The sequence below is a fragment of the Fundulus heteroclitus genome, unplaced genomic scaffold, assembly GCF_011125445.2.
Source record: "Fundulus heteroclitus isolate FHET01 unplaced genomic scaffold, MU-UCD_Fhet_4.1 scaffold_167, whole genome shotgun sequence".
In the NCBI taxonomy this organism is placed as follows: Eukaryota; Metazoa; Chordata; class Actinopteri; order Cyprinodontiformes; family Fundulidae; genus Fundulus; species Fundulus heteroclitus.
The window spans coordinates 105,526-130,935 of record NW_023396579.1 but is presented as its reverse complement, the minus strand read 5'-3'; the positions used below and the strand labels follow the sequence as shown (position 1 = coordinate 130,935).

The 25,410-nt window shown below is 40.2% G+C and overlaps 2 protein-coding genes across 3 annotated transcripts in view; one reads left to right on the top strand and one right to left on the bottom strand.

Moving 5' to 3' along the window:
- Positions 1 to 24,529, top strand: part of camkk1a (calcium/calmodulin-dependent protein kinase kinase 1, alpha a) — a 143,918-nt gene extending 119,389 nt beyond the window's left edge. Inside the window, exons 13-17 of one of the 2 annotated variants that reach the window (XM_036129419.1) lie at positions 16,188 to 16,275; positions 18,058 to 18,186; positions 19,453 to 19,556; positions 22,958 to 23,005; positions 23,739 to 24,529. In XM_036129419.1, the coding sequence (XP_035985312.1) occupies positions 16,188 to 16,275; positions 18,058 to 18,186; positions 19,453 to 19,556; positions 22,958 to 23,005; positions 23,739 to 23,811 (442 nt within the window). In that variant the 3' untranslated portion in view covers positions 23,812 to 24,529. The remainder of the gene's footprint in view (positions 1 to 16,187; positions 16,276 to 18,057; positions 18,187 to 19,452; positions 19,557 to 22,957; positions 23,006 to 23,738) is intronic. The other variant, XM_036129420.1, reaches the window with a different exon arrangement.
- On the bottom strand, positions 5,052 to 7,758 carry LOC118558857 (zinc finger BED domain-containing protein 4-like). Its single transcript, XM_036129421.1, has 2 exons — positions 6,228 to 7,758; positions 5,052 to 5,988 (listed from the first exon to the last, which is right to left on the bottom strand). Exon 1 carries the CDS (start codon positions 7,519 to 7,521, stop codon positions 6,418 to 6,420), a length of 1,104 nt encoding a protein of 367 aa, XP_035985314.1. The 5' UTR covers positions 7,522 to 7,758; the 3' UTR covers positions 5,052 to 5,988; positions 6,228 to 6,417.
- Positions 24,530 to 25,410: the final 881 nt, after the last annotated feature.

Genomic DNA, 25,410 nt, shown 5'->3' with positions numbered 1-25,410 from the left:
TGTGTGGGCTCCAGTAACATCCATCCATCCATTCATCCATCCATCCACTGATCTACCTGGATGTTCCCTGGAGGACTGAAACGCCTCAGTCAGAGACGTCTGTGGGTCTGTCGGGGCAATGAGAGAAGTTTTGTCTCCTCTCTCCGTTTCTGGGGCTCGACGTTTTCATGTTTTTTCACGTGCTTAGATAAATTTGTTGTGTTTCCACTGAAATGAACCGGCTTTTTACAAAACATACAGCTTGATTTCATTTACGGTATTAAAATAAAGCCAAACGGTGCTACTTCCCCTGTTCATGTTTTTTCGCTGCTGCGGTCTCTCTCAGCTGTTTGTGTATTAAGTTTGTGTGAGAGCTGAGTGGGCGGGCCAGGCTGAGCCTGCGTGCTGATTGGCTGGCGCCGCTGAGCCATGTACGAGAGGGGAGGGGGAGCGGGAGAGTGCTGCCGTGACAGCGCGCTGCAGTCAGCGCGCCTGCTGACTGACACTGACTGAAAGCATGTGAGCAACATGCGTTAATGCGCGATAAAATAAATATCGGCCGTTAATAGTCTAATGAATTAACGCGAAATTAACGCGTTAACTTGCCCAGCCCTAATATTATATATATATATATATATATATATATATATATATATATATATATATATATATATATATAGATATATATATATTATTTATATATATATTTATATTTATAATATATATTTATATTTATATTTATATATTTATATATATATATATTTATATTTATATATTTATACTTTTAATATATATCTATATACTACTATTACTATAGATATATCATATATATCTAATATATATCTATTATCATTATATATATATAGAATCTAAGCTATATATATTATAATGTATATGTATATAGACTATATATGTAGATGGCACGTTGATCTTCGTGCCTTAAGACAAAGCCTTGCAGTTTCAAAACTCACGTCGGCTCTCACGGTTTTATTGCGCTTTTCGGCATAACACCGGTCTGTGTTTTGATCGTAAAAGTAGCATCTCGGTTGGTACAAGGAACCCAATCACTCGTTAATGTTGCTCTCAGTGGAGACAGATGTCAAAGTGATTTTTGGGATGTATAACCTGGGAAAAGTAGGCAGCGGCAGGAGCTGCTATAGACGGCGATTTGCCGCCGTTGACCGGCTACTTTTGACTGCCCTGAGATATAGATATATATATATATATATATATATATATATATATATATATATATATATATATATATATATATATATATATATATATGTATATGTGTATATATATATATATATATATATATATATATATATATATATATATATATATCTGCCCCTAAACAAATTCTCAATGCTCTAGCTTGAATAACGTCTAATTTTTTTAACCAACTTTTAGCCGCTGAACTATATACCACACTCCCATAATCTATTCTTGACCTAATTAGTGACACATACACATTTTTAAGTGATTCAAAACTTGCACCCCATGTTAACCCTGCTAAACACCTCATAATGTTTAGAACCTTTTTACTTTTCTCAATAACATGTTCTATATGATTTCCCCAAGTTGGTTACTTTTCAAAAACTACTCCCAAAAAACGAAAACAATCAACCCTTTCTAACTCCTTCCCATATAAATACAACTTTTTATCAACCCCAATTTCTTTATTTGTAAAAAACATTACTTTTGTCTTCTCAATTGAAAATTTAAAACCCCACTCTATCCCCCACTTACCCACTTTATCTATGCGTTCCTGGAGCTTTAGAATAAGATGTTCTATATTTCTTCCCCTTTTCCATAATGCTCCATCATCAGCAAAGAGTGATCTGCCAAAACTAATTGATAAGTCCTTAAAAATGTCATTAATCACAACTGAGAATAATGTTGGACTTACCACACTTCCTTGAGGAGTTCCATTTTCTATTTTACTAGACTGTGAAACATGATGTCCTATTTTGACTTGAATAGTTCAATCCCGTAAAAAATCCCATAACCAATTAAACATATTACCTCCTATCCCTATCTGATGTAATTTAATTATTAGCCCTTCTCTCCATAGCATATCATATGCTTTTTCCACATCAAAAAACACAGCAACAACAGTTTCCTTATTAATCTGAGCTTTTCTAATGTCATCTTCCAAACATAATACCAGATCTATTGCTCCTCTCCCTCTACGAAAGCCACTTTGATAAGGCGCAATTATATTTCTTGACTCCAAATATTGTATTAATCTCTCATTCACCATCCTTTCCATCAATTTACACATATTAGATGTTAAAGCAATCGGTCTGTAGTTTCCAGGATTACTATGATCTCTCCCATATTTCTTTATCGGAATAACAATGGCTTCTTTCCATTTACACGGCAATCTCCCCTCTTTCCAAATCTTTTTATACAAAATTAATAATTTATTTAAAACGTCATCACTCAAATGTCTTAGCATAATATAACACACTTCATCTTTACCTGGAGCACTATTCCTAGTTCTACACAACGCTCTTTTCAGTTCTCCAATAGAGAAAGGATAATTCATCAAATCATAAGAATTAATCTCCTTCCTTCTTAAACTTTCAGCATTTTCCCTTTTAGTTTTCTCTCTTTCCTGTATTTCATTAACTGATAAGTTTTTCCCACTATGAATCTCCACAAACGTACTTACTAAAATATCAGCCTTCTCCCTGTCAGTTACTGCTACAATATTGTTTTTATTAAGTATTGGATAACTCCATTCTCTTCTATCTCCTCCCATTTTTTTTATCATTCCCCAAATTTCCCCTATCTTTGCACTACTACCAATTTTGTCACAGAAATTTCTCCAATATGTTCTTTTTGCTGTTCTTATTGTTCTTCTTACTTTTGCCTGAGATTTTTATATTCAATTAAATGTTGAAAATTATGACACCTTTTAACCAATTTAAATGCTCTATTTCTTTCTTTGATTACTTTTTTACACTCATCATTCCATCATGGAACTAACTTTCTCCTATTTCTCCCTGATGTCTTTGGAATAGACTCCTCAGCAGCTGCCAAAATACACTGACTGATCTCTTGATTCATACTTTCAATACTCAAATCATTCTGAACATTTGCAATTTTACCTTCACATAATTTATTACATTTTTCCCAGTTTGTTTTCCAAAATATCCACTTTCCTCCTATTATTTGAGGACTCTGTACCTGACCAATCCTTAAATTGCTGGTTATAATGTAATGATCACTAACAAAAGACTTGTTTTTAATTTGCCAATCACATAATGGAGCTAAACAACTAGAAAAAATTGTTAAATCCAATACAGATTCCTTATCTGAATTAATATCAATTCTTGTCTTCTTACCATTATTCAAACATACAAGATTATTACCATCTAAAAAATCTTCTAAAACTTTACCATTATAATCAACTTTTTCACTTCCCCATAATGAATGATGTGCATTAAAATCTCCACACCAAATAATATTTCCTTTCATATCCATCTCGTCAAGTTTACTTATATCAAGCTTCTTACAAGGATTGTAAAAATTTATAATTAATATTACCTTCTCTTCTACCCATATTTCAATTGCTACATACTCCAAATCCCCTGAGAACCTTTTTACAGAAGGGATAATACAGGTAAGAGTTGGTAAGAGTCTTTCAGGGAGAAATTAAATAGAAAATGGAACCACACAAGGCAGTATTATAAGTCCTTTATTATTTTCAGTTATGATAAATGATGCATTCAAAGAAATAGAAAATTTATTGGGTTGTTCATCATTTGCTGATGAAGGAGCTATTTGGAAACGTGGAAGGAATGTTAAATTTATTGTAGGGAAAGTCCAAAAAGCAATTCATAAATATAAAACAAAGAAATCAAGAAGTACGACTGAAGTTATATAATCAACATTGTACTGTTCTCTCTGTGTTTTGCTCTTGCGTGAACACAGATAAACAGCTAGCCAAACTCCTTATTCAAGAGCCAGGAAGTGAGCGGCTTGCTCCTTTATTATCCTCTTACACATTTAGTCAGCATTTCTGACTGCTTTGAATTCGGTGTATAACTAGAAAAGAAGGATACAAAAAAATGGCTTAATAAACAGCCATGTATAAATAATGTATAAATAATAAATAAATATCAGTATTAACGTATCAGCTGCGTAATATTAACTCAACAGGCATTTTCACGGCCGGCTAGAAAAGCGGCAAATAAGCAAGTAAACACACACACTCTGCTGTCACACAGACCACAACATTTTACCGTTGCTTTTATACATAAAAAACCCATAAAAGATATTAACATATCTTTTTGAATCTGTAAACAATGAGCAACACTTACAACCATTGCTTTTCTGCATTGTTGCAGCCCTGAGACAATGCACACACGCTTTTCTCTTGTTCTACTTCCGGTTCGGAAGATTTTCAACATAAAAGCACCGCAAATACATGTAAAATAGAGAACTGTATATTAACATTTCAAAGTTGTTTTTAAATGTCTTTTAAACAGATTAAACATATTCAGGGCAGAACAAAGATCTAGAGAGAGTAAAGCAATTTAAATAGCTATAAGATTAGTTTATAGAAATCTAATTAGATCTACAATTGATTATGGAAGTATAGTGTATGGATCAGCATCAGAGACAGTACTTAAACAATTGGATATCATACAATATCAAGCATTGCGTATAATAACAGGAGCAATAAGGACAACTTCAACATCAGCTTTACGGGTGGAAGTGGGTGAAATGCGTTAGGACTGAGAACAATACAACTGTCATTAAATTACTGGGTTAATTTGCAAGGACACGATCAAATCCATCCTACAAAGGTAACTTTACATTCCTGCAGTGAAAAAGAAAGGGTTCTTAATAAGTCATTTGGTTGGACAATTATTCAGAAAGCAACAGAATTAGAATTAAATCATTTAAATATTAGTCCAAAAGTACCATTATCAAAAAATCCAAATCCATGAATTATTTGAAAGGACCATAATAAACAGATTTCAAAGAAACCAGTTTCAGTGCCACCTCTCTGATGTACTCAATGTTTTGTAGTATTGGAGCAATCATATAAATGATCAGATAATTTCATTTCTGGTTTCAAATAGGGATGTGCCGATACCAGATTTCTTCAAACCAAGTACGATTACAAGTACTTCAACTTCAGTACTTGCCGATACCGAGTACCGATACGAGTACTATAAAGTGCCATTAACTCCTCAGAATTAATTTTTATTTTTTTTATTTTCATTTGGCTCAAACAGAAATACACTTGGTGTATTTTAATTGTATAGATCTGTCCTCTTGTTATATTTTAAGACATAGAACACCACTTTTAGTCTAACCAACACTGTTAGTTTAACATAGATTTTAACATTTACTGAATAGTTTTAACAGCCTTGTCACAGTTTTTACCTATATGCAAATTGAATATATAACTATGAAAACAAACTTTGAATGAGCAACTGATAAATTACATTATGCTTCTTGTAAAGCTTGTCTTTTAGGTCGGAACCTATTTTAAGAACGTGAGAGGCAAGTTTTTCTTGAGGAAAAGCAACATCTTTGCATTTGCTGCACTTAATCTGTTTCGGTCTTCATTTATGATGTGTGAAACTGAGCTAAAAAGTCTCTCACTTTCTACACTGGTACATGGAGCTGAGAGGTACCTCTGGGATATTTTAGCCAAAGCAGGAAACCGCATTTTATTAACACCCCAGAACTGCAATCGGTTTTCTTCTCGAGGAATTGTAGTCTCTCCAAGGTAGGTCTCTAACTGAATGGCAGCACCCACTGGGGTGGCATGGCTTTGTGAAGATGACTTTTGTTCTTCTGTTATCTCCTCAAACACTCTGTCCAGACTGCTGCTAGCTTGTGTCATACAAAGCCTTCTGGCAGGTGGCTCTTCCAGATTCTCCTTTGGCTCTCCTGTATTCACACTCTGCAACTCCACCTTCAGCATTTCTTTGGCATCTATGGCAATGTTGACGTTTGAGAAAAAAACGATCTTTGTACCTACAACAGAAAAAAAATACATTTGCTTTTTATGGATAGGCTAGTCATTAAATTGTAGGTGAAAAATGGTAAATCATATCATATAACGTAAGGTAAGCTTATTGTGTATGTTAAATGCCATAAGTGTAATTGCATTATTCTAATTAAATGTTTAATTACATTTTGCAAAACGTTTCAGCTTAATTGGTTCTGTTTTGATCATATTCTAATATGCTAAACAGAAAAGGGCAGACTTTTACCTTGGATCCAGTAGAGTTGCAATGCAGAAGAGGGGGATCTTCTCCATGTCAGTGAAGCGCCTCTTCACAGCTGCAGCTAAGGTCGACTTCATTGTTTTGATACCCTGATCTTCTTCAGTTTCTCTGTTCAGGATTCTCAGAAGCACAGTCACAGCAGGGATCACATCTGATGCCAATGCATCAGAGCAGCTTACTTTTCTTGTAAGCTCTTCAAACGGAGCCAGAACAACAACAGTTTTTTCCAAAAGTGCCCACTGGTGAGCGGCGAGATTCTCTGGAAGCTCGTGTTCAGATCCATATATTCCAAGAGTGCACTTCTGCTCAATGAGAGACTGTAACATGTAAAATGTGCTGTTCCAGCGGGTCTGTACATCCTGTTGCTTTTTGTTGGTTGGTTGAGCTGCAGCTGAATATCTTCCAGCCGGGAGTAAGCTAATGTGGAGTGTTTAAAATGTCTTACGATTCTCCGACCAATAGGGACAGCATCAGTCACACTCCTCTGGACCAGAAGCCCCTCGTTAACCACCAGCTGGAGTGTGTGCGCGAAACATGGAAGGCTCTGAAGTCCGGCATCCGTCATGGCTTTTATCATGTTTTTAGCATTATCACGTAGCACAACATGAATCAAAGTTTTGGGAACGCCCCACTTCCGGAGCATCTCATCAAACACATCCGCGATGGCTTGGCTAGTGTGTGATCCCCGAAAATGTTTTGCATGCAAGACAGCCCTCTGCAGGGTAAAATCTTTGTCAACCCATTGCGCAGTTAGGCTAATGAGTGACACCGGGCTAACGCTGCTCGTCCAGATATCAGTTGTCAAGCTAATCGCTGAAACGTCTTGCAAAAGGCTTTGGATGTGTCTCTTCACAAAGTCGTATAGTTTCGGCAGCTCCCGGTCAGTGATGTATTGGCGACTAGGAATTTCGTACCTCGGCTCCAGCACACTCATAAGACGTCGGAATCCAATATTTTCAACAACGGATAATGGCTGGTCATCGAGGGCAATGTATTGGGTAAGAGCTTCTGTTATCTTCATTGCATGTGGACTGTCTCTGGACATCTTCTCCCGCTTCTTCAGCGTTTGCGGCAATGTTGGTTGTTGCAGTTTCCCACCGCCATGAGAGAACTCTTTGTGTTCGGCGTCGTGTTGCGTCTTAAGATGTTTTATTAGGTTACTTGTGCTGTAACTGTTAGGGTTTGCTCCTCCTCTTGATAACTTTGATTGACATATTTTGCAAACAGCCTTACTTTTGTCGTCCTCGTTAACTTGAAAATATTTCCAAATAGCGGACATGGCTAACTCCTTCACCCTTTTTGTGTTTGCTCCCTCCTCCTTCTCTATGCTCTGGCAGGCGGTTTCTTGACGTCACACTGCGTTCTTCTTCGCTGCTTTGTCTTCTTCTTCTAGTATCTGATCGCAAACTAATGCTTTCTGTTAAAGAGAAAAGTATGCTAGTATCCGGTCCTATAGTATCGGAACACATTTACGGATACAAGTACGAGTACAAACACGTGGTATCGGGCCAGATGCCGATACGAGTATCGGCATCGGTGCATCCCTAGTTTCAAATATAGGCATTAATGTGAGAAACGACAGCATGCTGGATGCTTCCCATCTCCCATAACTAACTGAGTGTTAGATTCCCGTTCAGTTCTGAGTGAATGGTCATCGCAGCTACTGCTGATGGTGTGAAAACTTAGCTGTAGTCTTGGGACAAATAAATAGTGACAACAGAAGTTATCTAACATGTTTGACAGGTCAAGCAAACTGTTATCCCCTCGTGAATGAGGACAAATTAAGAACTTCTTTCTTTATATGGCCAGCTAAAGATATTTTAAAGCTGCTTCCACTTTTGGGTGAATGTGTATGAATGGTTTGGTAAAATATGTACCGTGAATTACAATATTTCAGATGTATATCAATCGACACATGGAGATGATGCCCAAACATTTGGATCTGCTTCCATCTATTGGTCAAAATGATAAATGTTTTTTCCTTCAAAACACAATTCACGTTAAAAAAATTGTCAAAATAATATGGTTGGACGTAGCAAAAATGTTTTTGATAACTTTTGATCCTCTATGTGTGAGGAATTTTTTGGAGTAACTTTGAATGCCATAACTGTAACGGTTTAGGAGTAGTTTCATGAAATGTGACAGCCAAAAATATGAAAAAAATGACATCTTTAATGAAGATTAATTGACTTTCTTTAGGGTTTATACCATTGGACCAGGAGGCTTTTTTGTAGGACCTGTGAAGTTACATGCACTTAAGGAGTTTCATAATTCTCAGACAAAGCATGACTTGGGGCTTACTGTTTTTATGCGTTTTTAATGGTTTTGCACAACTTTGATTTTTGCAATGCGACAGCGAAAGCAAATATTGATGTTTCTTCAAACCTTGGATAACTTTTAACACTCAATGTCTTAACTGCACGCTGAAAAAATTTGAAAGTCATATCTTAAAATGCCTAGGACTAGTTCGTTAAAGTTCAAGGCAAAAACCGCCAATATTTTACCCTTTGACCCCTTCCTGTGGGTTTTAGAGCATACGCCCAATAGACTTTTTTTCATAATTTTAAAAAAGCTACCTAGGTAAAAAATTTCAGCTTTCTACGTGTTATGGTGGGATTAAGGAGGTCTTCGAAGTATTCTGCCCACTGAAACACAACGTCCGGAGTCGAGGTCAGCAGCACACCACCCCCACTGTAAACAGTGTTGATACTGCACTGCTTCCCCCTCCTGAGACACCGGATAGTAGACCAGAATCCCTTCGAAGCGATATATAGCCTGTGTTACCACTCTGAAGCTTTAGTGTGTCCAGTTTTGCAACATGGTGCAGCCTTAGTTTATAGAAGGCAGATACAAGTAGTGAAATCAGCCAGAATACATTTCCATGCAGCACAGGAATGAGGCATCTTCTCTGATCCACGTTCACTACAACAGAACTCAACTTATTTCTGCCACATACAATATGGCGGTGACGTTGACGTGCGAACCTGCGCCCTATGACGCGTCTACGTATATATGTCTGTGGTTGTGTTCAGTATCACCGGGTGAGTGTACTCTTTCAGTTTGTTCCAAATCCTGTACTGGGATGAGCCTCAAATAGGGAGAAAATACGTTGTTTATAACGTTGCCATGATAACTCAAAATGGCGGGTGGTACAAAAATCTACTTCATGGGATCAGCACACATGTTTTTAAATACACACTGTGGGGATTATAATACAAAACTCCAAGTCTCCCACACCGGGAATCGATCCCACAACCTCTTGCATGCAAAGCCTGCACTTTCCATCTGAGCTATACTATAGCCATATATGGGCATGCATTACTTAATGTCACCAAACGAGACCAAAGTTCATGGGTCACATTGGCCTCCTTTAGCAACTCAGCCTCACCACATCTGGGCCCAGAACTCAACATTTGACCAAAATGGTCTGTAGCGCCATTTCCCACAGGTGGGTGGTGCTGTATTGGCCAATTGGGTCGTGTCTGGGCATCATGCCAGGTCCTGTTGGAAGCAAAGGCCCAATAGGAAAGCATGTGCAATCCAAAATGGGTCAAAAAAGTGACACATGGCTGAAAGTCACTTGAAAATTTTAAAATGTCAAGAGGAAGTTACTGTGCTAATTTTCAGATTTCTACATTAATCACAGCAACTGCAGTGAGCGTCGAAAGTTGCCATTCTATGTCAATGGAGCCTCTCCCTCTGGCCCTCAGAGTTCCGTCGTCATGGAAACTCACTCACGCCTGCAGCTGGCCCGTCTACTCAAGTGCAGACACTTTGCTCAGACGATGTCCCATTGAAATAGAATGGAGAACATTGCCTCGAACAACACTCGATTTCACCGGAAGAGTAAATGGTAGAGAGGTAATTTTTTTCAGCGTTTATTCCGTAACGGATAGGAGAACAAGACAAACTATCGGTTTTTGCTGGAAATATTTTAATATAGGCGTAAAAAATTATGATATAAAGGGGATTTTTATGGAATTTCACAAATCCTCTAAAGACGGTCCCGAACAGATCGCTGTAGCTGAAAAAGTATAAGAGATATCAAAATAATTCTTTCACTGTGAGTATCAGCAGGCTTTTGAGGACTATGGAGCTAATTTTTATGTTTGTAAAAAAATCGGTGTAGGCACAGCGACGATATAAAGAAGTGGATGATGTGGAAGAATGAAGCTCCAAAGCGTTTTTTTTTTACGATTTTGCACATTCGCTACTCACGAACAAATTGTTCCTGCAGAAAAACCGTAACAGTTATCAGAAGGGTCGGGACATTCATGCGTGGAAGTCTCATGCCTGTACATCAAACGGTTTAGGAGTAGCGACGATGCGAAAACATGTGATGTTTTGGATTTTCAGGTGTCATTTTTTAAAAGCGCTCCATAGGAAATGAATGGGGAGCATTTGGGGATTTTGCTGGTCTGAGGTGATTTGCGAAAAATCTATAAATCCTACACCAACGAGGGTTAAATTTCCTGAATCCTGACAAAAATACCTATGTTTTGATGTATAATTTGTCTACGTAGAGTGAAAATTGAGCGAGTAAGCTCAAGTTGTTCGGAGTTTGGAGTGGGCCACTCTGGCGGTTGGAAAATTCCGTCATTGACTTTCATTATAAACAATGATTTTGCTGATATTTGGACATGAGCTTTGAGGAGACGATAAAAGATATCCACATCCCGTTTTCACTTCTGAGTAGTTCACAGATATATCTACAAACTGGAAGTTAAACGGTGTTCGTAGGTGAAAGCATGGCGACACAGTACAGCGTTGAAAATGGTCATGTTGAGGCTTTTTCGAGGCTTCCTCTGTACCTGACGCCATTCATTTCCTATGGAAGTGGTTTTTCGTTAATTGTGTTGCCATGGTAACTTAAAACCCCAATAAAAGTAATAGCACACCATTCCCGACCGAGTTGCACATTTTGATACCTATATCGTTGGGGTGCACGCTACGGTTTGGGACGCATTAATTTTCGAAAACGTTTTTAGGTGCATAGTAATAGGTGCCTCCATGCAAATATTTTACAATTCTTTTTAAATCTTAATTGTGCTCCGCTCCGGCCTATTGGCCACCGCAGGGGTTCGCGCACCCACCGGGCAATACACACGAAGGCATTGGGCAGCGCATGCAATGCATTTTCTATGGCAGGCGCCTAATAAATAAGCCGTTTAGAGGTGAATAGTAATAGGCCCTGCCCATGCATTGGCATGGGCAGGGCCTATTAGCACAGCACTGCCTTCTCATTGCCAATGCAAGGCAGGCGCCTAATAAAGAAACCCTTATTAGGTGCGAAGTTTAAGGCCTCCGCCATGCATTTTCAATGCATAGGCGGGCGCCTAATTAATGTCATAGTGCAAGTATCACAGGAAGTTGGCCATTTTAGATTGAAGGTCAGATTTTGACCCAATTGTTGACGTTTATAGCATTGGTATTTGATGGAACTCCTCCTAGAGATTTTGAGTAAGCGGCTTTAAACTCGGGCAGTCTGATCATAAGGCATGGCCAATTAAAAGTTATCAAAACGGTGAGCATGGTGAAGGGGGGTTAGCAGGGGTCAAAGTTCACCTTCTCGCCATGAAACACAAAAATGTTATATTTCATACACAAAAACTCACAGAGCCACCAAACTTTCAGTAATTGATCACCATCAGGTCTCCTATAATATCCAATGGTCAAATGATGACATTGCTTAGGCCACGCCCCCTGACAACAGGAAGTGTTGGGTTTTGTTGTAAACAGTCGCTATGTTACCCCTCTGAGCTAATCAACATGAAACTGTGTCCAGTGACAGAAGACATGTTGGTGTGTTGTGGATTGAAAGCCCAACTGGATTCGATGGAGCAGGGGGGCGTGGGGAAGTCACCTCAAACGCCGCTGCCATATGTCCAGACTTCCCTAGGATATTGACAAATTTAATGAAAAGTAACTTAAAATTACCTTAAAAGGACAACATTTTTAAAAGTCAAAAGGTTTATTTAATGCTTTGAGAACATCTCTTCTATTCGTCTACAAAATCAACCAAAACAGGATGATCTTTTAAGCTATAAGACCATTTTTAAGATGTCAATACATAGATTTTGAGCTGGTGGGTCGCTACTGCCTCCGGTGGCCAAATGAATCGCTGCATCAACTGATCTGCACCAGATTTTTTGCGAGTCGTGGGGGAACGCTGCCCAATGCCTTCGTGTGTATTGCCCGGTGGGTGCGCGAACCCCTGTGGTGGCCAATAGGCCGGAGCGGAGCACAATAAAGGTTTAAAAAGAATTGTAAAATATTTTTCTAGAGCTTGACTCAAAGCAAAACAATGTTTATAATTATTTGTAAACATTTGTATACTCTATGTTTATCTTGTTTTTAAGTATTTTATATTTACAATAAAATGCATAATTTATTTTTTAGACTAGTTCCATATGAGAGGTTGCAAGAAATCTTGTAACTTTACTGAATTTGCAGCTTAAGAAGATTGGGTTTGACAGACAACACCAACTGTCCCCTCAATCCAGTGCACACAATACCACAACAGACCTCATCACGCTCTACAGTACATCAAGAAAACTAAATTAACTAAAACAAGTTCACGAGTGCACATGAAATGAAGTTAATCCATATTTGTGTGTCAGGGTGTCTAAGCACTCTCCAGAATTTGACATCTCAGCAGAACCAGTAATAATTATAGAAAGTAACGTTATAGTTGTTCTGCCTTTTGTTAAGACAGCAAGGAATTCATGTTGTGAATGCATTACATAAATAAGATATTAATTAATTCTTAGTCAGAGGAAATCCATGGTAAAAACAGTTAGAAACGTTTTGGGTTCATATTTAATCAGAGTGAGACATCACAACTTTGTTAGATCTCTATGTGAATTACGTGAGATTGTGAGTGCTCTCACCTTAAAAAAAAGATCTTTAACGTATTTTGCTCCGGTAAAAGCTACTTTTCAGCAATGAAGGTAGGGAAACTGCTAATGTTGAAGTTGAATTTGTTCTACACGCTTCTGCCTTGGAAAATATTCGTCTTTTTACAAAAAGAATGTTTAAAGCCAGATTTGTGAATAAAGGTTATTCAGAGAACACAAGAAAAGGAAGCTTTGTGTGGGGAACTTTTGTCCTAGGTGTCTAGCTGCATATGGCCCCAGGACAGCACAATAGTTTTCTTGAAGTATAATTTTGGAGAAGTAGAAACAAGTATTAATTTCAAAAGGTAGGTAAAAAAGGAAAAAAGTTTTTACAAAATCTTAAAATGTTGGATAGTCGTTATTTCCATCTTGCTGTGAAAATTGGTGAAATATTATCATTTTCAATGCTTAGATATAAAATTGCAAGGCAATTACTAAAATTGCCTTTTGTTGAAAATGTTTTTTGGCATGCCATACTTTATATTTATAGGTAGCCTAGATGTGCATAATAAAAGAGTGGAACTAAAACCTGGTCTAAAATTTTTATGGAGCTTTAACTTGTTAAGAGTAATAATGTTAGATGATTATATCTTTAAAATGAGATAACTGTCTCATAAAATGTGATAGTTTACTTGGTCTAAAGAGATGATGCAAATCAATGTTATTTATATAGCGCCAATTCATGAAACATGTCATCTCAAGGCGCTTTACAAAGTCAAAATCAGTCAGATTATACAGATTGGGTCAGATTATACACATTGGTCAAAAAAATCCTATATAAGGGAACCAGTTCATTGCATCAAAGTCTTGACAAGCAGCATTCTCTCCTGAAGAAGCATAGAGCCACAGAAAGAGTCGTCTGCATTGTCCATGGCTTTGCAGCAATCCCTCATACTGAGCAAGCATGAAGCGGCAGTGGGGGAAAAAATCTCCCCATTAACGGGAAGGAAAAACCTCCAGCAGAACCAAGGATCAGTATGAACGGTCATCTGCCTCGATCGACTGGGGGTTACAGAAGACAGAACAGAGACACAACAAGAGAGACAAAAAAGCACAAAAGCAGACATTGATCCAGTAATCTGTTCTACGTTAGATGGTAGTAGCGGGTGATCTTTCTTCCCTGGATGATGCCACAGCTAACAGAATGCAGTCGTCTGCATTGTCCATGGCTTTGCAGCAATCCCTCATACTGAGCAAGCATGAAGCGACAGCGGGGAAAAAAACTCCCCATTAACGGGAAGGAAAAACCTCCAGCAGAACCGGGCTCAGTATGAACGGTCATCTGCCTCGATCGACTTGGGGTTACAAAAGACAGAGAAGAGACACAACGCAGCTGTTTAGAGCATTGAGCTTGGGTCCCAGATGTTCTGAGTTCAACTACCACAGACTGCCACTCTGGGTCCCTGAGCAAGACCCCTAACCCCCGATTGCTCCCCAGGCGCCGCACAGTGGCAGCCCACTGCTTCCCAAGGGGATGGGTTAAAATACAGAAGTGAATTTCTCCATTGTGAGATCAATAAAGTTCAATGAAGTTCAATTAATATTATAACTATAGAGGTAGCTCAGGGTAACATGAGCCTCTCTAACTATAAGCTTTGTCAAAAAGGAAAGTTTTAAGCTTAGTCCTAAAAGTAGACGGGGTGTCTCCATTACGGACCAAAACTGGGAGTTGGTTCTACAGAAGAGGAGCCTGATAGCTAAAGGATCTGCCTCCCATTCTACTTTTAGAGACTCTAGTAACCACCAGCAGACCTGCAGTCTGAGAGCAAAGTGCTCTGTTAGGAACATGAGGGGTAATCAGAGCTCTGATATATGATGGAGCTTGATTATTAAGGGCTTTATGCGTTAGTAGAAGAATTTTAAATTCTATTTTTGATTTAACAGTAAGCCAGTGAAGGAAGGCTAAAATTGGAGAAATATGATCCCTCTTGTTGATTTTCATCAGAACTCCTTCTGCAGCATTTTGGATCAGTTGAAGACTTTAAACTGCATTTTGTGGACATCCTTATAGTAGTAAAGAATTACAATAGTCCAGCCTTCAAGTAACAAATGCATAGACTAGTTTTTGAGCATTGCTCCTGGACAGAATGTTTCTAATTTAGAAGGTGACAATAGGAAACTCTGGAAACCTTTTTAATATGCGATTTCAATGACCTGTCTTGGTCAAAAATAGCACCAAGATTTTTGACTTTATTACCAGAGACCACATGTGGAATATTGCTAAAGTAGTACTTTAGCAATATTTCCAATTGATAAAGTGTTACTGTTACAGTATTTCTTTTGGGTGTTTATCCACCAATTTAACTGTCAAACGTTCGTAAAAGCTGTCTTAATGCAAGAAACGAAACCCTTAAACACATGAAATAACAATTAACTTTAAAGAACTAAAAAGGTTTTGTTAACTTTTGACATGAAGCTGGATTACCAGCTAGTAAGATACCTTTGATTAAATTGGTATACTAATGTTTAAACCAGGGGTGTCAAACGTACGGCCGAATCCGGCCCGCTGAACGCTTTAGTCCGGTCCGGTGGCTCAATGCATTTTCATTATTCAACGGCTGTATCTCCTCGCTGCATCGACCGATCTTCACCAGATTTTTTGTGAGTCGTGGGGGAGTGCTGCCCAACACGTTCGTGTGAATCGCCCGGTGGACGGGCGGGAAAAATGCGTGACAACTTCTGCGTTGGCTGGCGACCGGCGGTGCGTGAACCCCCGCGGTGGCCAATAGGCCAGAGCGGTGCTTGGCTGCGAGGGCCGATCATCACCGCTTGCGGTTTTAATTTAATTTTTATCTGGAGCCTTATTTTGAAGGGCTAACAAGGCTGCTAAGTCCTGGTTGATAAAGGGCAGCTTCTAGTCTATTTTAAATAAGCGTGGGTCTTTATTATGGCTACCTAATGCACTGTTAATAATTCAATCATAATATCCTGAAGATACCTGGAGCTATTATACACTGACCTTGGTGTCTGTCATTTCATCGCGTGTGGATGACTTTAGTGATGTACACAAACCTTGCTGACATGGTCACCGTCTTGTTTTCTTTTGCAGGGCAAAAATCGATGAAGGGCTCCAGACTCTAATATTACGGATGTTGGATAAGAACCCAGAAACCAGGATCACCATTCCCGAGATCAAGGTACAGAGCACAACCGATGTAAAGATATGCAAAAAGCTGAGTCAGTCTGCATTCAGGGGGCAGGGAAGGTTCAGGGCCAGTCACGGATGGAGCCATGTTTCCATGACACTATCCAATCAGGCGACACTGAGTCATTTTCTCACCAGAGACACTGTTTGTGTTAATGGAAAGGGAGATAATGCGCCTGTTAGACATCGCGTGTGCCCTTGTGCGTTCTAGCACACGCACGTCAGAGAACAATGGGATGAGGGGCAGTATAGCACTGAGGCACAATGCTTTCTCCCTTTGGCATTTTCTGTGTTTTGAAGCTGGCCAGCCACAACCGAGCACTCCTTGCAGAGAAACTAAAGAGCCGACAGCCTGCACCTGGTTTCTACCTCAGATGGCCTCCAAAGATGTCTTGCAAAATGTGTTTTTTTGTTATGTTGCCTTGCTAGACATCTGTGCACATGAGTTTTTAAGCCCTGACAGATGAATATTGCTATGACTGAAACCGTTACATTAAATCTCTGGCTGGATGTTTAGGTCATTATCCTGCCAGAAAGTTTAGTTATGCAGCCTCTGGATTGCCTTTAGTGTTGCCTTGTATTTGGATCCATCTGACCAATTTATATGATCTTGCTGAAGAGAGGCATCCCCTCAGCATGATGCTGCCACAGCTGTAGTTCTGTATGGAAATAATGTGTCAGGGTGATGTAGAAGTTTAGTTTAACACCACACCTAGATGTGGTGTGATCAGAGCTCCTTCTTCCACAGGTTTGCTGTGTCTTTTATATGGCTTGTGACAAATTGTGAACAGAACTTTCTATTTGTTTTCCTTTAGTTTAGGCCTTATTCTTGCCATGCTTTCACAAAAGCCAAGTTTGTGGAACGCCTGACTTGTAATCGTCCTGTTAGCAGAGCTGTGTATCTCAGAAGCTCCCCCAGAGTTACCATGGCTCCGTTGGGTGCTTCTCTGATGTCCAGGTCTGTCGGTTTAGGTGGACAGCCGGGTCTGGGTAGGTGTGAAAGTTGCCCTTTACTTGTCATTTTTGTATGACGTATTAAAGAGTGGAATGTCCTAAGCTTGGAGTATTGTCTCTATAAACACACCCTGATTTAAACAAGTCCACGACTCCAGCCCTGACCCGTCTGCTGTGCTCCTGGGTCTTCATGGTGCTGTTTGTGCACCGATGTTCTTTAACAAACCATTGAGGGCTTCAGAGAAGAGCTGGATTTATACTGAGATGGTGTTAAACATGGTTGGATTCTCTAGGTTTATTGTAATCGTAGGGCGAAAGAGGAAACAGTTGTCTGATTTTAATTTAGAAAACATTTGGAAAATTGTGTATGGTTTTCATTTTACTTCAGAATTATGCAGCAGTTTGTGTTGTTCTTGCATATAAAATCCCAATAAAACAATTTGTGGGTGTAATGTAACACAATCTCAATGAGTTCAAGGGATATTCTAACTTCTTCAAGGCACTGCAAAATATGTAGTCCGTCATCTGAGTTACAGGATGAATGAACGTGTCTACAATCTCTCTCACATAGCTACTGTCAGTGATGCTATGTCTCTCATGAGCACGTTTTCAACCTTTGGATTCATTCTTTTTATTACCCTAATCATTAATAATGACTACCTGTCTGGTGGAAAATGCAAATAAAAAACAAAGTTTTAAAATGCAGTGAAGTATTTTAGAATAGTTAAAAAGTCTGCAACCTATCTCTTAGGTACTTTCGTCAAGAAACATCCGATAGCCCTGACAGCTAAGAATTAAGATCTAATGACTGTGTGCGCAGATGGACGAATGGGTGACCCAGGGAGGCACGGACCCGCTGCCTTTGGAGGAGGAGCACTGCTCCATGGTGGAGGTGACGGAGGAGGACATCCAGAACTCTGTGAAGTTCGTCCCCAGCCTTTCTGCTGTGGTAAGACATGCAGCGCGACCTTCAATTATTTAAACCCCATTCATGGATTTGACACTTGTAGCAGCACAGTCGCACATACCAGAATGCAACAAAGAGCAGCAGCATTAAATGGCCTGGTTCACCAGTGGCTTTGAAAATCTGGGCAAGGATACTGGAAAAAGAACTATGCTAATACAGAATTGTGCAAATAATTTTTTAGTATTCTGTATTTGCACAGAATAGTACAAAATAGAACATTTTCATGATGCAGAATTTTGAAAACTGCATTTGCTGGTGTCACTCTCCTGTTAGTTGTCTGTTGTGGAAATAAATGAACGTTTCCGGTGTATTATTCACTGAGCACATTGCACCGTGTATATGAAGATGGAAACACTCCCATCAGTCCAACAGATGGAGTTCTACCTGTCTCTGCATCAGGTTGCAGTTGTCATAGCAGGTGCAGATAGGATCAAAGAGGTAAAGAGAGGAATCACATTCAGGGTGGTTCTTCTAGATTCATAAATGATGCAGATGTTTTCAGCGAGCATGGGAGAGTATTAATCTTACCCTTCTCTGGCATCCCTACTCTAACCATCGCCTACACAACTTTAAATATCGTCAAAAACACACACTTTCTGCAGTCAGTATTTATTTCACACAGCCTGCGTGTTGCACACAGCACTGGTCTTTTAGTATAAGGCTCTATATGCAATGGTGACAGTTCTGAATCTTAAGTATGGGCATATTTATAACTGGATGAATGCATAACAACTCATTTAAATGCAGGCAGATTGCATCAGTTCAGAACCATTTGCCAGGCATTTCCACAGCTTTAGCGTGAATACAACCTCCACTGTGCATTATGGACAGGCATAGTATACATGCCTATACTGTGTGTGAGTTTATACATCCTGTGTGAGCTTACTGTTTACTATTTAGCATGAATCATGTACACCTGTGTCCTATACCTGTGTACAATGCAGCTTTAAAGTGAGACACTTGCATTGTTGAGAGGGATTTAACAGCTTGCTGGGGCTTTTGAATGAAGATCATATGTCTATAAGTACATATATACTTTTTTTATCCACTATCTCCAACTTACACATTTTATTTCTTTTTTTTAAAGATATTGGACATTTTTAATAAATTAATTCCTAACTTCCTGTTTTTTTCCTCAATAACTATATCATTCAGATTGTTTTCTTCTGTTACACCTTAACTGAGCAGAGCTGTACGCCTCAAAGGAAAGTGGAGCATTTGCACCTTATTGTGTTGTGTTTGTTTCAGATCTTGGTGAAAGCGATGCTGAGGAAGCGCTCGTTCAGTAACCCCTTTGAGTGCCCGAGCAGGCGAGAGGAGAGATCCATGTCTGCACCTGGCAGCCTGCTCATGTAAGAACACACAGTCCAGCCAGCAAGTCCCATCAGCGCTCTTACATATTTAATACTTTCATATCACCTCCTTGAGGATAAACCAACACTATCCCGGTCCTATTTCCGTTGTAGTCTGACATTCTAACATTCACCTGTCTCCTTTTCCCGCACTCTCAGGTTACCTTGCACTGCTTTGTGTTGCCATAGCACCATAATTTAATTTTTACATTGTATGCAGTAGAGCTTACAGCTTTTGTAAGTAGTATTTTTTTTTTAAGTGAAAATTACCTCCAGCTTTTATTGCCAGGAGGATTCAGAGTGACACTAGAGGATGCAGAAAGGGTAGTGTATGACGCTGAGGTTTGATTTCCTGCTCCATGAGCAGAACGCGTCGCGCAGGGAAACGGCCGATTGCCTCATCCCATCATGCAGTTTCCACATACACAGCCGCAGCAAACTGGGGCATCCGTTGCTGCCCATCGTCGTGCTGAGAGCGCCCCTGGAACAGCGGTCCGTGTAAAGGTGTCCAGCTTATTTATCTGGAAGATGAACCTCAGCAGCCTGCTACAGTCTCCAACTGTGACGGGTGCATTTGAGGAATTCTTCCCTATCTGGGCTGAGGCTTGCCCTGCACTACAGAGAGCTGCTATGTAAAGGTGAAGGCTATTTTCACAGACCAAGTGGAAAAACTAAGAGAATTCTGCCCCCTGCTGGCAGACAGAAAGAAAATCCTGCGTGTTGTTAATGTACAGTGGCAGGCCCTCTGAAGTAACCTGACCCTAGCCATATGGATTTCGCTCTGCCTAGCTCCACTCACATCCATCTGGGACTGATCCATAGAATTGCCTTTTTTGAAGGCTGGGCCCAGTGTGCGATTTGCAAAAAAACCAGAGGGGGGGATAATTTCAAAATTGTATTAATGAATCAAAGTTGTATTAATAATGGTTAGCTAGCAGGTGCTCTTTCAGGTAGCTAGCTAGATCCAGTAGGTTAGACTTTTGTTTTTAAACTTGCGCCATCTACTGTCGGGACTCAGGAGTGGGTATTAATTTACTTTAACCGCTTTGAGCAGAAAATGTAATAATACTCTTTAAATACAAACAACAAAATTAATTTACAAATGTGAAGGACACAAGACATGTATTAATATCAATTTTGAAAAATCCATCATATTCAGGGGTTAAAGCAAAAACAATCAATTTGACTGAAAACATTTTCTAGTCAGCCCATATATTCCCGGGCCGTGGACGTCATGCCACCTTAGTAACCTCATTTGCTTATTGTAACAAGTCCACTTTAACCAAATCTGACAGTTCCATTGACAATTCCTGTATCTCTCCCACCTTCCAGTTTCAGAGCCTTTGCACCATCAAGGACAGCCCTCTGCATAATCTCCTTCACTTTCCACATCCATAACATCACCTGGTTAACTTTCATATTTGCAGCATCAAGCAAGTTCTTTCTTCGCACTTTTGCCAAACTGGTCCACAGTCCACTCACCTTTCCACTTTACAATTTCAAAACCCTCCATTAACTGCAGCTAATTGAAAAGACAGCAGCTTGCATCATTACATCATCTTCTTCATACCTGTACATTAACTCTACTGTAACATTCAATATAAATCAATCCTATATTCTTTGTGTCCCCACCTCTCGCTCATTGACTGCTGGAGATGGTCAACAGCCCCTCCACGACCTTCTTTGTTACAGAAAAGTGCAGGTGGAATAATATTTCAGATTTTTTTTACTTTTTCCGAATCAGACCCAGTCAAACCGGGACATAATTTCACATTCCGACCCTCCTTCTTCTTCTTAAAAAAAAAAGCGCATCATGCTAAATTAGCCGAGCTACAGCGTTACTCTTTCAGTTTTAAATAAAACATAACAGCAACAGACACACTTACCGAGGGAAGTTGTTGTCAGCTGTTTTATGCACTGAACTTTCTGACCTGCTGGTTTACATAAATCCAAAGAAAACCTTTGACTACCTTTGACTTTCATTTATGCATCTGTGGTCAGTTTGAGATTTTCTTTTAAAAGTTAAAATGATTGAACACCGATAAACCACAGACTGGTAGATTTCCGCTTTGCAAAGACCCTCCCTACTCTCCTTCTGATTGGCTAATGTCCTAGCTCTGCCAGAATTCATTGGTTAAGCGCAGCTTCTGTTTAAAATCTTGAATAAAAAGTCTACACGGAACATTTTGCGCTCATTTTCCAAATGACGAAAGTCCCTCACAGCGACGGAGAACATTAAACCCCTGATAATATTACTTATTCAGATCAGAAGGGGGAGGAATGTATCCCCCCCAGGGATAAAACACGAATGACCAGAGGGGGGGACGTCACAACCAGAGGGGGGGAAATCCCCCCCAGCAAATCGCACCCTGGCTGGGCCTTATCAAAAATCCTTGCATATGATTGGATAAGCCACTTGTCTGTCATCTTTATCGACGTGCTATTTCAACCACTCACACCGAAGCCAACCCGGGACGCTGTGAGAGCGACGCAGGAAAAAACAAAACTTTATTTTATTTTTTTTAAATGTCTTTGCGGCTCTAGTGGCACGCATTTTATTGACAGTGAGCTGACAGGAAGAGGGGGGAAAAGACAGGCGGCAAAGCGCCGCGGGTCGGAGTTGATCCCGGGCCGACCGCATCAAGGACTAAAGGCCTAATATGGTTTGTGCTAACCGCTCCGCTACAAGCGCGCCCCGGAAAACAAAACTTGCCAAATCCGGTCGGGAGAAGGGGGAAAACATTGTTTCCACCAACAAAAGCCTTCAGAGCCGTTCTCTGATGTTCTTTTAATGAAACAATATAAGGTAGATTGGACAACACGGAAGAAATAGCAGCATCAATGTTAACGCTTGCTTACTCGATGCGACCATTGTCCAAATCCGTCTCACGGTTGCTTCTCCACTACGTCACATCTATGAAACTCCAGCCCGCATCCTGATTGGCTGGACAATAAAATTGGTTGGAGAAATAACTCTCTATGGGAGAAGTCCCAGATGGATGTGAGTGAAGCTAGGCGGAGCTAGGCAGGGTAATATCAATCTGGCTAGGGTCAGGTTACCTCTGAAGTGCTGCTGTCATGCTTTACATTACGCAAGCATTAACTAAAACACCAGATGTTTAAAGTTGTGATGGAACCTTTAGAGAGTTGATTTAGTTACATTTAAAATCAAAATTTCCATTAAATAAGTGAGGAGCACAGCAACAGGCTGAGTCACATTTCAGGTGCTCTGGATGGTCGTTTAGAGCATGGTCGTTTAGAGTGGCATCAAGTTTGAAGCGTTTTAAATGTCATGTCGGTTGTTTAATCCAACATGTCGGGAGGTGGGGCCTCCTCACCTGTCGGCATGTCTCCGCCCACTCATCTGTGACCTGTCCATCTTGTCTCCCACTTTACCGCAGGGACTCGTGGCCCTTCCGTCCCTCTTTAAAACTGCACCCCTCACGCAGGTAACCCCTTGTGGCCCATCTACCAGCGCATTATCACCCCTGCTCAGTTCTCGCTTACAGAAACTGCAGAAGTGTTTCTTCCTCTTGCACCTTTTACCACATTTTGTCACATTACAGCTGCAAAGGTAACTGGATTTTGGGCGATAGACCAGCACACAGTGGTAGACACGTGAAGTGTTGTTGTGAAGTGTTGTGAAGTTTGTTGTTGTTTTTTTTTACCATTTACCATTCAGGAGACTTCTGAAGCCAATCTGTCACGCTGGATTTTGTTTTGCGTGAGGGGAAGGGAGCTAGTTCATGCCGCACTTTTCAGATTTTCTTCTACAACAAATGTTGAAAACATATCAGTTTCCTGATACGTGATGATTATGCGCTGCTTTGTTTAGGTCCATCACACAAAAACGGATGCCTTTGGTTGTAATGTGACATAATGTGACAAACTTTCAAGGGATTTGAATTATTTTTCAACGCACTTTACCTCCATCATGAGAGGTGCTGCAGTTGCTTCTTCCCAGCCGTCTCCTCAGAGATACTCCCTGCTGCGGCTCTATGGTAGCTCCTTTCATGCATGGCGCCTCCATCATTCTGCTTCACCTGCTTCTCTGTCCCTCTCTGCCGTTCACTGAGTCTTCAGAGGCCATTTAGGCCTCTGCTCTCTCTGCAGCTCTCCAACGCTCCAGATCAGTGGCACAGCTCCTGCTCATATTCTCTTTATCTCCCGTTCTTTGTTTAGAAAGAGCAGCGCGGGGGATGGACCCAGAGAAGGAGAGCTGGAAGACCTGCACGAAAACGAGCCTTTCTTTTGAGGTTTAAGGGGGCCCCGATGGGAAAGGGAGCTTCGTCGCTTCACGCTCTTTTTGCTTAAAACACTGTGCACTCATGCCTTCAGCCAGCGGCCAGTTCAAATCAGTGCCACAGTGAAAAGGCTGTTTTGTACATAAACAAATCTTTAAATGCGAAATATTGCTCGCGGATGCTAAAGCTTACTCAGCCGCCAGCTTCTTGTTGGCTTTAAACAAACTCTTTCCTTTCTGCTGTTTTTTCTGGGTTTCTGAGCTCAACAGCTAAGTGATGAGACTGGTACCAGTGATTTGGTGAGCGCAATTTTCTGGGTTGTTACTTGTTCTGTTTAATGTTGCAGGAAAAGACAAGGTTGTCCGACTGGTTTACACACTGAAGCGAAAGACAAATTCTTTCCTTTTTATGTCCGTGCATGCTGTTTTACAAGTCCTCATTGCCAGACGCGTGTGAATCTGTTCATAACTTTCCTCACTGACTTCAGCATGTTAATGACACTGGATCGTCTCTTCAGTGAACTTACAGGGCTTCTGACTGCTGATCCTAGATCAGTCTTTTTTATATATTAAAGGTATCTTCGGGCTGATCCTGTATTACTGTTGCAGCCCTTTCTCTTACCCTGGTGCCATCTGTGACGTTCACAAAGAAGCAGGATCAAAAGGTTTCATGCTGCTTTCATGGACCTTAGCAGGCAAGCTCTGTGAAAAACACCAAGCAGAAGGGACGTTGGCTTGCATGCACACATTAAATGGGACTGTTGTATGACCTGAAATTACTCGCGTTAGCAGGTTACTTCAGTCATCTGTTTTTACTCTGTTATTATTTCTGCTCTCAAACACCAGTTCTCTCCCTTAATGTCATGCTTTTGTGTAAATAACAAAAGTAACATTTTCAAATGCATAATTCTTGATGGCTGATACAAAAGTAGAGGGAACAAGGCACTCCCTTTTTTTCTTTCTTTTTTTTTGCAATGCACGGGTTGGAGGCACATTGTTCGGTGTTCTGTCTCCAGCATGAATACGAATATTGGAACTACTGCAGTGTCGGAACTGTAAATATGTTATACATATGGACATTTCTTTGTGTTTTTGCTCAGGATATTTTTTTTCTTCTGTGGACTTTCTAGTGGAGGCCGTTTTACATTTCTTTTTAGAACTTACTACATTGTTTTAGGGCAGCGTTCCTCTGAGGCATTCGCTACAAAAGGGAAGCAAGTCACCTTCTTTTTATAAAGTCTGTATGCGAATGACAGAAGTGCCCCAGCAGATTATCTTTTTTTTTCTTTTCTTTATGTGCATCACCATACAATTCTGAGATAGAGAAGAGAACAATTACATTGCCTTGCCAATTTCAAAAATGAAAATATGACCTTTACCTTCCCCTAACATTTACTAACCTGACAACAGCCAGATGCATGTCTCGCTCCGCCCAGCTCCACTCACATACATCTGGGACATCGCCCATTGAAAGTGATTTCTCCAACCAATTTTATGGTCTGGCCAATCAGGACGCAGGGCTGGCATTTAATAGATGTGACGTAGTGGAGACGCGACCATGACGTGAGACTGTTTTGATAGCAATGGCGGCTCGTCGAGGAAGCAAGCGTT